General features: G+C 43.5%; 1 protein-coding gene across 1 annotated transcript in view; it reads left to right on the top strand.

Annotated features, from left to right (window-relative positions):
* The first annotated feature begins 2,466 nt into the window (after positions 1-2,466).
* TPD52 (tumor protein D52) overlaps positions 2,467-12,939 on the top strand; it is a 258,416-nt gene continuing 247,943 nt past the window's right edge. Inside the window, exon 1 of the mRNA XM_019651955.1 lies at positions 2,467-2,491. Coding sequence (XP_019507500.1) covers positions 2,488-2,491 — 4 coding nt within the window. The 5' untranslated portion in view covers positions 2,467-2,487. The remainder of the gene's footprint in view (positions 2,492-12,939) is intronic.

Raw genomic sequence — 12,939 nt, 5'->3', positions numbered from 1 at the left:
CCAACCCCAACAAGGCTTGTGAAGCCTCAGATTGGCTGTGCCCACATCCAGAATTTCCAATTTAGTAGATCTAGGGTGTGGACCAGAAAAAAACTGCATTTGTAAAAAATTTCAGGTGATGGTATGGGCCCATATTTTGAGAAATATTGACCTAATTAATCAGAAAGGAACTCATTTAAGAAAAAGAGAAACAGACTTAACAGCAATCAGAAAACACGTACACAGTTTGTCATGATTTTGCTTAAGAAGCTGAATTATGAAGTGTGATAAAAAACTACGAAAAACAATAAAAAACTTATTACAGTAAAAGACACATTGCCATTAACCCCCCTCAAAATACTTCCCCTACTTCGAACACACTTATCCCATCGTTCTTGCCACTTTCCGAAGCAGTTCTGGAAGTACTCTTTTGTGAGTGTCTTTAGTTGCGTTGTCATGGCTGCCTCGATGTCCTGAATTGATTCAAAATGTTTACCTTTCATGGTAATTTTGATTTTGGGGAAGAGCTAGAGGTTGCACAGTACCAGATCCGGTGAATAAGGTGGATGAGGACACGCTGTAATGTTTTTATTGGACAGAAATTGCCGTACCAGAAGCGATGTGTGACACAGAGTGTTGTCAGGATGGAGGATGAAACCGTTTGCCCATTTGATAGTAATGCATTGTTCGTGATCCATGATTTATGGCACACTTTAAAACACATCTTCTCTCAACCGTAGCTTTCACCTGACTGACTGCACTGAACAAGTTGAAACTTGTTGCACACTGTTACTAAGGTTCGACGTGCCACTTCCCCTATTGAAGATCCCTCCTTTCTGTTGGATGGCACTCGGCAGCAGCATTCACTGTATTATTTGATCATACCCCTGTATATACATTGGGAAATTCAGTGGCTGATGAGCCTTTCATTTAAGTGAGGATCACTAATATTCTTTTATTACTAGGAACCCCTTGTGTTTCTACCATTCTAGGAATGTGTGCCCATAATTAGAGTATGCATTAGTCCCACTCAGAGAAGCCAATTTACTCCAGCTCACCTTTTCTAGTATTTCAGGGTTTTGTGTTTGAACCGGAACCCAACCAAACCATGAATCATTTAACTGGGACATACCAGGCTAATCTGTTGAGCTCCACAACTAAATCAAATCCCAAACACTCTTTCCCTAAAGTGTGAACCAAATGAAAGAGATTTTTTGTTTGTTTGTTTTTTAAAGATAGTGAACTAGTTCAAATTAGAAACAAACCTTTTTTTTAAACGACTGAAATGCAAGATTATATTTCCTCACATACCAATTCATTAAAAAACAAACAAAATAAAAGTTTGTTTAAGATACCTTTATACTCACTAACAAGCAGTTGACTGAAATATTAAAGTTATAAATCCCGGTAAGAGTCTAGGTCCCAGCAAGAAAGAGCAGTCTGCTCTGTAGGGTTGAAATCGAGACACTTGAACTAAGAAGGAACGTCTTACAGAGTCGTGGGAGGGGCGTTTAGGGAAGAGAGGGATGCTGAGGTCCCAAAGGCCAGCAACAGCAGGAAGCCATTACCACGGGGGCCTGAAGAGGCTGAGGGAGGGCATGGCGTTGACGGAGCCCAGTGAGAAGAGGAGCTATGGGAAAGAGGCAGGAGTGGTAGGCTTGGGGAAACACCCCCACATACACCCATTAGGAGAGGGCTGCTAATCAAGGAGGACGTGGGGAAGGGACACCCAGCGCCTCTCTGCTCCTGGCCTCTCACCTCTCGCTGATGCCTCCCCCTGTCTGAACTGAGAGTCAGGTGTTCGGGGAGCCATGACTGGTCTGCAAGTCCGGCCTCCTGGTGCAGCAGGTGGAGCCTGCCCAGTTCACTTCCACTTTTCCTAAATGAATGCTAGACGCTAGATGAAGTGTTAGCGACTGAGTTAGTGTATGTAAACTTATTAGAAAAGTCCCCGGCACATACCCTCTAAAATGTTAGCTCTTACTGCTCCAGGCATAGCCCTGTTTTACGGAGGAAAACACTAAGAGTCAGGGACTTGAAACAGCTGGCCCTGGTTAACGGTGATGGCAGAGCCCACGCTCAAACCCAGGTCTTCAGGCTCCACTTCGTGCGCATTCCACACTGACCACAGCACCTTGTCAGTCTGAGGTCGTGTGCGGCATGCAAAATTAATGTTATAATTTATTCCAGAAAGAAGCATCTTTACTTGCTGGACCCCACTGAAGCAATCTGTAACCCAATCAACACCTTATGAGCATGCATAAACATAACATAAAAGCTTATTTCAAAGACAATATTACATGTTCAATAATAATAGTAATGGCCATAGCGCTGTTGGTAATAGTTACAGTTAACGTTTTTGAGTGTTTACTGTGTGTTCAGCACTGCGTTTTTTTCTAGTATTACTTTAATATAATCTCTGAGCCATGTCACCCCTTTTTAATTTCTTCTTCGTTCTTTCAGGTCTTTTTTTGAACTCGGAAATAACCGACTTTGGAGGATTTCATAATGGGTGAGTGAAATAGATTTTACCTGACTCTGCTGGCCCTTGTCTGACCACTTAAGGTTTGATTAAATCATTTTGAATCTATATATTATATTACATCCCAAAACGTCTCCCAGATAACAATATGTTTTTTCCTGTAACTGTTGGAGAACTGATTCATCCCATTATCCTGCCATGATACAAAATTAGCCCTGAGGTCAGAGCCATGAATTGGTCATGCATTCAAAATTTGATTGCATGAAAGAGATGTCTTGAAAATAAACATAGTTAGCGTTTTAGTTGTGTCAGGTCAGCTCTTTTGGCAACAGATTTTAAACAATGAGATAGCATGTACCCTCAGGTCTTTACATTTTAGGTTTTTAGAGTTTCAGTTCAAAGAAGGTATAATCAGTAAGCTGAAGCATTGCATGCACGTTTCCAGTCAGCTAAAGAAACAAACAAGAAAGGCTTTGCTTTTTTGGTTTCCCCCGCCCCACCATGGGGTGGTTTTCCACCCTGTCACACTCTCTGTCAGCTTTTCTCTGAGGATGGGAGTAATTATCAGACAAGGGCACTCGAACCAATGGCTCATCACGAAATTTCGGTACTTTCTTGGCAGTCAAGTTTCAGAGTTGTCATTTTAAAAGTCTGGGTAGCAACAGCGTTAGAGAGCTGGCTCTCTTTGAAAACCAGTCACATCAAAGAGAAAAACCTTAGCGTACACACCCTTTGCTACTTCGTTGTCTGGCGATAGCATAGGCCAGCTCAGAGGGAGTGGTGTGATTACTCTATTGGCTGAAGCATAGGAAGTTGCCAATATCTGGCCAATACTTGATGGTCTGATGCCAGCTTGATGCTGGTCAGCAGTTTCATACGGCGCATCCTACTAGCTCTGATGCTGACTGAAGCAGTGCGTGGAGCAGCAGCATTTCGTACACAGCCTCCTTTGAAACTCACACCACTGGAAATCATACTGCTTTTGCACCTTGTACAAATGAAGGTCACTTCTGATTTTTTCCCTTGTGTATGTTGAGGATTTCAGGTATATATGAACATCCAAGAGATCTGTGGAACTGAGATTTTAAGGTGTTTATAAAGGATTTATATGTGTGAATTTCCCAACCAAAACTCTGGCACACAGTAGGTGCTCAGAAGAATTGAGTGACTAGGCCTCACCAAAAAAAGTCACCCGTGTGAGCACATCTGATCATAATATTGGGTTGTCGGAAAAGTCATGACATGTTTTTTTCTATGTTTTTCGTTGCAAAAATGCATCATGACTTTTCTGACAACCCAATAGTAACGTATTGTGATATGGCCTTTACTGGTTGTATAGTCTTTTAAATACATCATTTGTCTTAGTTTTGAGTCAAATACCTGAAACCCCATTCCCAGCCCATTCCCAGCCTATTCAATTGACATGTCAAACCATATTGCAAGTATTTGAAAGGTATTATAATATTGAATTATTATTTAAATACTCTTCCAACAGTTAGCAGAAGTTGAAAACAAAAGGAAAGGATTTCTTGTGCATTTGTGTAAACTGGATATTAGAAAATGTCATAGTTATGATTCGTTTTTTCTGATGAGATTAGAAGATGATTTCTTATACACAGATGTCTGTCTTGTGGTGAACTTGAGGAACTGACTTATGTGATTTACAAGGAAACATCAGTATTTATAGAAATGGAGAGTTTTGAGGAACGAGACTCTGATTTTGTAATTCTGGTGCTATGCTCAAATTCTCACTTATTCTTACAATTTTGGCAAGTTCATCAAAACCCCTGTATGCTATTTTCTCCTTAATGTCATTATGGCTGCTCTGAAACACCAACACCGAGGGAAATGTGTGACGCAGTGGCAGGCAGGCAGATGACTCAGCCGGCAGTGACAGCCGCACACATGGCCCACGGATGTGCTCTGTAGGCGGAGGTCCTCTAAAGGGTCCCACACGAGCTGACAAGCCGGTCTCCCCTGCAGTTCCTCTGCGGTCACCACGCCTATGGAACGGGCCCTCACCCCTGGAAGTCCTAACCTCCAGAGCAGGGGAGTCTGGGGGTCTCCTCAGCCGTGTGGCCCATGTCGGAGATGGTGCAGGTGCAGACTTAGCTGCATTCAGCAGGCCTGCAGCTCGGAGCCCTGCGTGTTTAGTTAAGTTCCAGGAGGATCCTGTGCAGACACTGTGCGGGGCCATGCTGGTCTCTAAGCAGCAAAAACAAGGCATTTCCACCTTTTTGACCTACTTGTGTCTCAGGCGATGAAACCAAGCTCGGACTCATCTTCCTCTTCCCCAGAGCAGGCAGTCTAACTCTGGAGTACATGTTACTTTTACCCCTGCGAATTCTCCACCTGACCACGCAGTAAGCAAGGCTCCTCCTGCTCCCCGCCCCCATCACGGCCCAGTCAGTCCTGCAGTTCTCATTCTACTCGGGCGTCGCCCTTGCCCACCCTCTTCATCTCACCGCTGCTCTTGGACCCAGGCCTCTGGTCCTCGCGTTCCTAACTGCTCTTCCAGCCCGCCCAGCCTGCACTCCGCCCACCAGCTCCATGCACAGTTGGCACTCTAAAACACTGTTTATTTATTTTAACTTTGCGGAAAAACCGTCCGGAATAGAGTCTCGAGTCTCTGACCTGGCACTCCAGGCCTCCCGCCGCCTAGGGCCTTGTTTTTCCATCCTTTTCTCCCCATGTTGCTCCCATGAACCTGTGGCTCACCTGCATACCTGCCATGCTGTCAGCCCCGCTGGCTGCCCCGACTTCCTGTATTACGTTCAGTATCATGTGAGTGCTACCAAGTGTCCCCAGCACCCAGAAGAGCCTGGGCCGCTCAGCTTCATGGCACCAGTGGTGCTCGGGTGCTACTGTCACTGACGCTGGAGGGTAAGAAGGATTTCTGCAGAGAGTGTTAACTGTTTCTGCATTTTTGTGCTGTTGGGCTTGTTTAATGGGCACTCGTCATTTACACAAAGAAACCCGGAAGTGAAACATTTTAATGAATAGATTAATGACAGCCACACAGGAACATCCCGTGGGCCCCTGTTCTCCCTGCATACTCCACAGCCAAGCAGGCTCCCAGGGTCGTGGCTTTGCCTGTTCTCTCTCGCACCGTGCTCTGCCCAGGGGGGCTTGTGCTTCGTTCATCTTTGTGTCTCCAGCTCTGAGAGTGACGTGTGACACAGGGCAGACATTCAGTCAAGGGTTAGCCAGGCTTTGGAGCCTGGAGTTCATGCACGGTAGGAGCCCCTATAGAATCCAAGACTCTCTACATTTTCAAAAACATATGACCTTGAGAATGTGTTGCTAGGGCTCCTTATAGGGCTTGGAAGGGGGCCATGTGACGGTAGTGGGTGAGGGTGGGTCCTGAAATTTAAGCCGCGTTAGCCACATGGCATGGCCACCTGTGCTTCCAATCATTTCTTTTCCGTTGTTGTGGTGCTTAGTGTTATTATTTTAATGGAAGAAAGAATGAGCGACTTTCATACTGGGCCCTTTCCCGTCATGCTCTCTGGGCTGAGCGTGGGCACCCAGTATCAGATGTCCCGCTTCCAGGAAAACTGCCCCCTTCAGCTTACATGCAGGCAGGGCACAGAGTTTCCTGGAGTCTGTAGGAATTTCAGATACCGCTGGGATCGTTCTTGGACAGCACAACCTTCACTAAGTCATCGAGTGAAGCTGGCAGTTTTCAAGCTGTGTTTGTATTTTGAAATGGAAACATTGCCTTATAACACTGCCATTCTCCAAGTCTTTCAAATGTGTTCCAAACATTTCCTTATAATCAGAAACTTCCCTATGAAATCATAGATTTTTGAATTCAGTTTGTATTATTTTGACGCTCTTCAAGGAAACGGTCCTTACAGCTAGTTTTACAAGAGGAAACACCCCTTACGAAAGTATGAAACCACCGTTGTCATTTTATGTAATTTTGAAATATATGAAATATATATATTCAATATAATATCTTTCACTCTGTGTACTTGGTCAGCCAAAATTACTGAGCCACATGAGTATTTGCTACCTGTGTGGAGAGGGGCGGCTGAGAGGTGTATTGTGTGGCCAGTGTCTCCCTATCTAAAGGGGGCTCCCTGCCTCACTCACTGTATTGTCCTCCTGTGGGTTGTGTTCCTAGCACTTACACCAAACTGTTCCTATCTCACGCCTATCTTTGTTTACTGTTTGCTGGGGCACCTCCTAGATGTGGGGTAAATAATATTCATCACTGTAGACTCTTCTTTAATGAAGCTCCTGGTTGCAAAGACTTCCATTTCCCACCAGGTTGTTAAATTCCAGCCAAACACCCCAGGAAAAGAGAGCCGCTCCTCCTGGTCTCTCTCTCGGGCTTATCCCAGCAGCTCCAAAGGGCTAAGCTTAAGGGACTCCTCAGCCCCCTCCTCCTCTCAGCTGCCAGCTGTCCCTGTCTCTTTCCTCTCCTCTGCCCTCTCCACCTTAGCTCTGCCCTCCAGCTAATCAGCTGGTCTTCTTTGGCTGCCTTTGTTCACTTTATTCCTTCTAGATTGTTTTCCCCAAAATCCTTGCCCAGCCCCTGTGGAGTGAGGCTTTGGGCCTTGACCCTCCTTTTTTTTAGCCTCCTGATCTTGGTAGGCCTCTCGGAACCTCCGTGTCTTCATCTGTGAAATGTAGGTGTTAAGGGAACTGCCCCACAGCATAGCTCAGCGTAGGCCGTCACCTCGTGGCCGCCTTGGCCATCATTGTTTTGATTACTGACTTCTTTCAAGCTTCACCTCTTCAGCTCATCTCCAATAATTGTTGAAAATTATGGGTACTTTAACAACAACTGTTCAAAATCATGCTGCATTTGTATGTTTTACTTCTCGATGGAGATTTAAGTTCTTTGAAGGCACGTCTTCTGTTATTCTCCCTGTATACTGCTATGTGCCCTTTGTCTAAATCAGTGATTGTCAGTGATACAATTAATCCATATCACTTCAAGTTGCACTTACAGAAAGTACTGGGTATTTCTCCTGCCTATTTGTGGCTATTCTGCTTTTGCTGCCTCTATAATATAACTTAAGTGCCTCTCCTAGATTGAGACTTTCTAGAAACTTTCCCCAGTAAAGTGAATAAGGGAGAAGCCTTTTATGTGTATGCTTTCATAAGATTTTTCCCAATTTTTAAATCAATTAACATCCTTAATTTCAAGTTGTGATTAGAGTTTCAAGACTCAATCATGTGCTGTCATTGACTATGGCAGTGAATGCGTGGGGACAACAGAGCTGACCCCGTGACCTAGAAACAAGATGACCTTCAGAGAACTAAACTGGGAGCCGCAAATCTGTAGGGTGGGTGATAGAATTCACCCGCCCTAAGAGAGAATCTGTGACTATGAAATTGAGGGGATTAGGGAACAGCCAGATTTTATCAAGGGGTAACCAGGGAGGAGGAACCTTGAAAGCTATTATCTAATCCATTATATTACACCCTAACAAAAAAAGAATACTCATGTTAATTAAGAACTGGCAGGAGGTGGTATATCTATGGAATCTTCAAGAAAAAGCCAGTAAGATTTTGGGCAGAGTTAATTAAATATTCTCTTGGAGAGAGATTGTCATGCAGTGAACTGGGCATGGCAGGCATTACAGATGCGCTCTGTAGGTGGATGAGACTAGCTTTGAAATGTACATGGTCTATATAAGCTCACCCCCAAGACCATCTCTGGGCTCTCTAAACAACCTAAGCAACCTCCTGAAGGTTAATTCAGCCTCCTGGCACCTCTGCCCCTCGGACCTGGACCACGCTCTAGAGAATTACCTGCCTTCATTGGAAATTTGCACTCTGATTTAGCCATTAGTCCCTTGCAGAAACAGATCCCAGGATCTGTGAGGCCTGAACTTTTTTTACAATTGGTGGTGAAGGGGGAGGGGCTCCCTTTGAGAAAAAGAATACAAAGGCAAATATGAAATGATTTCCCGAGGTGTTGGAACGGACAAGGGCAAGTGAGTGGGCCTGAGCTTTATAGCTTTGTCAGTGTCGTGGGGAAGCCTTTGAAGTTAGATAGGTGTCAGTCCCCGGAGCCCATCAGCTCTGGGTGCACAGTCCCACGAAGCGGAGGGCCAGACCCAGGGAGCACCCAGCACCACCCCCTTCAACAGCACTTGTTATCTTAATAGTAAGTAAGGCAAAGTACTCAGATTCCATACTGCCTCGTCAAAGGATTTTGATTTTTCTATGACCCTTTCTACCTATATTATCATCCCGTTAAAGCATACAGAAACTCTCTTCCATTTAACTCTTTCCAGATTCTGCCTACTTTTCTGTATTCCAAATACGTAGTAATGTTGGATAAAGCACAAAAAGAGAAAACTGTAAGATACGACTCAAAACAAGGATTAAATGTCCATGGGCAGGAAGAGGAGGGAGATTAGAGCTGTGGGCATGACGGAGCCATGGGCGTGACGGAGCCGTGGGTGTGACGGAGCTGTGGGCATGACGGAGCTGTGGCCTGACACACTTTGGCTCAGCAAAGAAGCAGGCCAGCCAGGAGTGTCCTTGTGGGAGAACAGGGAGTGAAGATGCCCCATTTGAGGCAATGGAAGAGTGTGAGAGCCACAGCTCAAAGCCCTAGGCTGTTTGCAAATTGGCGCAGCCGCTATGGAAAACTGTATGGAGGTTCCTCAAAAAATTAGAAATAGAGCTACCTTATGACCCAGCAGTTCCACTTCTGGGTATATCTGAAGAAATCCAAAACACTAATTCAAAAAGTTATCTGCACCCCTATGTTCATGGCAGCACTATTTACAATAGCTAAGATATGGAAGCAGCCAAAATGCCCATCAGTAGACAGTTGGATTAAGAAATTGTGGGACATTTATACAGTAAAGTATTTAATCTGCCATAAAAAAGAATGAAATCTTATCATTTGTGACAACATGGATGGTGAGGACTTCATGCTAAGTGAAATAAGTCAGACTGAGAAAGACAAAGACCATGTGATCTTACTTATATGTGGAATATAAAGAACAGAATTAACAAAATTAACAGAAAGAGACTCGTAGATGCAGACAACGATCTGAGGTTGCTAGATGGGAGGGGGTTGAAGGATGAGTAAGAAAGGTGAAGGGATTAAGAAGTGTCAATTGGTAGTTACAAAATCATCACGGGGGTGTAAAGTACAGCATGGGGAATATAGTCAGTGATACTGTAAAAACTATGTGGGTGTCAAGTGGGTACTAGACTTATTGGAGGAATCACTTCATAAACTATATGAATGTCTAACCACTATGCTGTACACCTGAAACTAATATAAAATAATATTGAATGTCAACTGTAATTGAAAAAACAGTTACAGGGATGTAAAATACAGCATAGGGAATATAGTCAATAATATTGTAATAACTACATACAGTGCCAGATGGGTAATAGACTTTTTAGGGTTATCACTTGGTGACGTATATAAATGTCTAACCACTATGTTGTTTTGTACACCTGAAACTAATATATGTCAACGGTAATTGAAACTAAATTTTTTTTAATTAAAAAAAACAAAACAAAACCTAGGCTAAAATGGAGCTCTATTGTTCCTGAGAGGAAGCTGACAAAACCTGTAGCCCGGAGCCATAGTTTATATTAAGGTGTAAACCTAGAAAGCAGGAGGTCACAGACAGCTCAGAGACTGGAAGCTAAGACATGCTCCATCAGGTCCAAAGCTGTTAGGTGGCACTTGGCCAGGTGGTACCTGGCGTGGGCGGAAGAGGAGAGGTGAGGTGGCTCAGGTGGGTGTCAGCCCAAGCAGAGTGAGAAGGGTGTTCCGTGTGAACAGGCTGCCTGGCGTGGGCTGGTGCAGAGGGCCTCCATGTGGGATGGAGATGGCTGTGCAGCTTGAGCAGAATGGTTACACGAAGAGGCTTTGATCAAGTAAGAAAACGGTGAAGATGATGGTATTAGGCTGGAATTGCAGGTAGGGTGTGAACTCATGGTTTTCAGCAGATGGGAGAGAGGTATTGAAACACTTACATTCCTAGTGTTGTCCCCTGTGAGTGTCTGGGCAGTGGCACCCCAATAGCATTCAGTACACCTAGCTTTCAGCTGTTGGTTTCTAAGGACCGTTCTTCAGAGGCCCTTGGAGAATTGGCCAACTTCAGCGCCGGGGGGGCGGGAAGTACAAAATGAGCCTGTAACCTCTTGTTGTGCCTGAAATAAAGAAGTGCCCCCAAAATGATGGGGACCCAGACGCCACCTTGCAGGGGCTCCCACTGGAAAAATCTGGGGCAGTTCAAGTATCAAAGTACATAATGATGGTAGCAGACTGTAAATCGTTGACTAAAATAGGGCACCAAGAGTTCATACAGATATAAACATAATAATGAATAAATTAACAGTTTGATGAGGAGTGGTATGTAATCTCATAAAGCTCCTTTCAGAATATTTGTTAAGTGCAAAGAGGAAGAAAAGTAATTTCACAGTGGAGAAGTCTGGTAGACAGGACCTCAAACAAGTGACCAAAGTTAACGTCACCAGTCATGGTACAAATACAAACCCTGTCACTTGAATAGGATAAAATGAGAACGCATCATCACGTCTGTGATATTCCTGCATAAGGTGTATAACAGGTACCTAATCATGAGGAAACATCAGACAAATCCAAACTGAAAAACATTCCACAAAATAAACGGCTTGTAAACATCAAAAGTTCATGGTTATGACAGTGAAGGAAAGACCAAGAACTGCTCCACATGGAAAGAAATTAAGGAGACACGATAACTATATGCCTTGTGTGCAAGATCTGGGTTTAGGAATGCACTTCTTATCTACCAAGGGCATGATTGGGACAATTAAAGGAACTTGGATGGAGTCTGAGAGTTTTATTATAGTGACGTGTCAATATTAATTTCCTGATTTTGATGGTTGTATTATGGTTATGTACGAGAATGTCTTCATTTGTAGGAAATACACTAAAGTATTGGAGAGTGACAGGGCATAATATCAGTCATTTACTCTCAAATGGCTAAGGGAAAATGTTTTTTGTACCACACTTGCAGATTTTCTCTAAGTCTGAAATTGTTTACATGTATGTTTGCTTATGTATTTCATAGCTTTTGTGTGTTTCATGTTTTGGATATCCACGTTCGGCCAAGTTTCCCCAACGCAGATTTTAATGCCTTAAAACCTCTTAACTACAAGCACTGACCTTGGGTAGGTAATTCATTTTGCTATAATGAGAGGAGCTTGTTTTTCCTCCAAATGACAATATGTGAACTGCTCAAGAAGCTTGATGGGATGGGTATCTTTGGTAGGTCATTATCTCCCCTTCATACAGAGGCTCAGCACTGCCACCCTAGCTAACGGTGATTCTATAGTATTTTCTAGAAATAAGCATGCAAATGATGATAAAGGATGAGTGAGACCCATGGTGAATGGTTCTTCTGGAACTTTGTCACAGGCCTTTCACATCATGTGACCACAAGAGCTATTGATTTTAATGATTTCATATCAATCCTATTGGTTGCTTTTTTGTTTGGTTTCTCTTTTAGTCCACATACTTTTATGGAGCCCTACTAGGTTACAGGTCCTGAACTAATCTTCGAAATACAAAGGTGAAAAACAGGCCCTTCACAGTTCCCAACAGTGAACAAAAGAAGTGGTCAGATGAGGAAGCCAATATTTACTGTCTAATGAAGAAACGGGGCACAGAATGGGAGACACTGTATGTCTCTTAGGAAGACTCTGTAGAAGGATTGTTCCTTAATTGTAGATTCACATGAGCTTACAGGAAATAAGAATTTGTGTGTGTATTTTGTTCTGTGTAATTTCGTCTTCCCGGTGTCCATCATCACAGTCAAAATACAGAAGAGTTCCATCACGAGGGTCCCTCCTACCGCCGTTTTATAACCATACCCACCTTTCTCCGATCTCCACCCTCCTTCCCTAACTCTGGGCAACCGCTTATCTCTTTATTCCTAAGCTTTTTTCTGTTCAAGAATATTACATAAATGGAATCATACAGTATGTAACCTTTTGGCTTCTTTTACTCAGCGTAATTCCCTGGAGATTCATTTAAAATTTTTGAGTGTGTCAGTAGTTTCTTCCTCTTTGCTGTTGAGTGGTATTCCATGGTGTGTTTGTGCCCCACTTTGTTTAACCGTTCCCCCATTGAAAGACACCTGAGCTGTGTCCAGTTTCTGGCTATTAGAGATAAAGTGGTTATGAATATTCCTGTGTAGGTTTTTGTGTGAGCATAAGTTTTCATTTCCCTAAGATAAATGCCCAAAAGTAAAGTTGCTGAGTCATGTGGTAGTTGCAGGTTTAGCCAAAGAATTTTCCAGAGTGGCCATACCATTTTACATACCCATCAACAATGTATGGGTGACCCAGTTTCTCCACATCCTCACCAGCATTTGGTGTTGTCACTATTTTATTTTAGTCATTCTGATAGATGTGTAGTGACACCCCATTGTGGTTTTAATTTGCATTTCCCTGGTGGTTAATGATTTGGAACATCTTTCCATGTGCGTATTTGTCCT

This window comes from Hipposideros armiger, unplaced genomic scaffold (genome assembly GCF_001890085.2).
Source record: "Hipposideros armiger isolate ML-2016 unplaced genomic scaffold, ASM189008v1 scaffold_170, whole genome shotgun sequence".
Taxonomy (NCBI): Eukaryota; Metazoa; Chordata; class Mammalia; order Chiroptera; family Hipposideridae; genus Hipposideros; species Hipposideros armiger.
The sequence above is the reverse complement of the archived record's forward strand: the minus strand, read 5'-3'. Positions and strand labels throughout refer to the sequence as shown.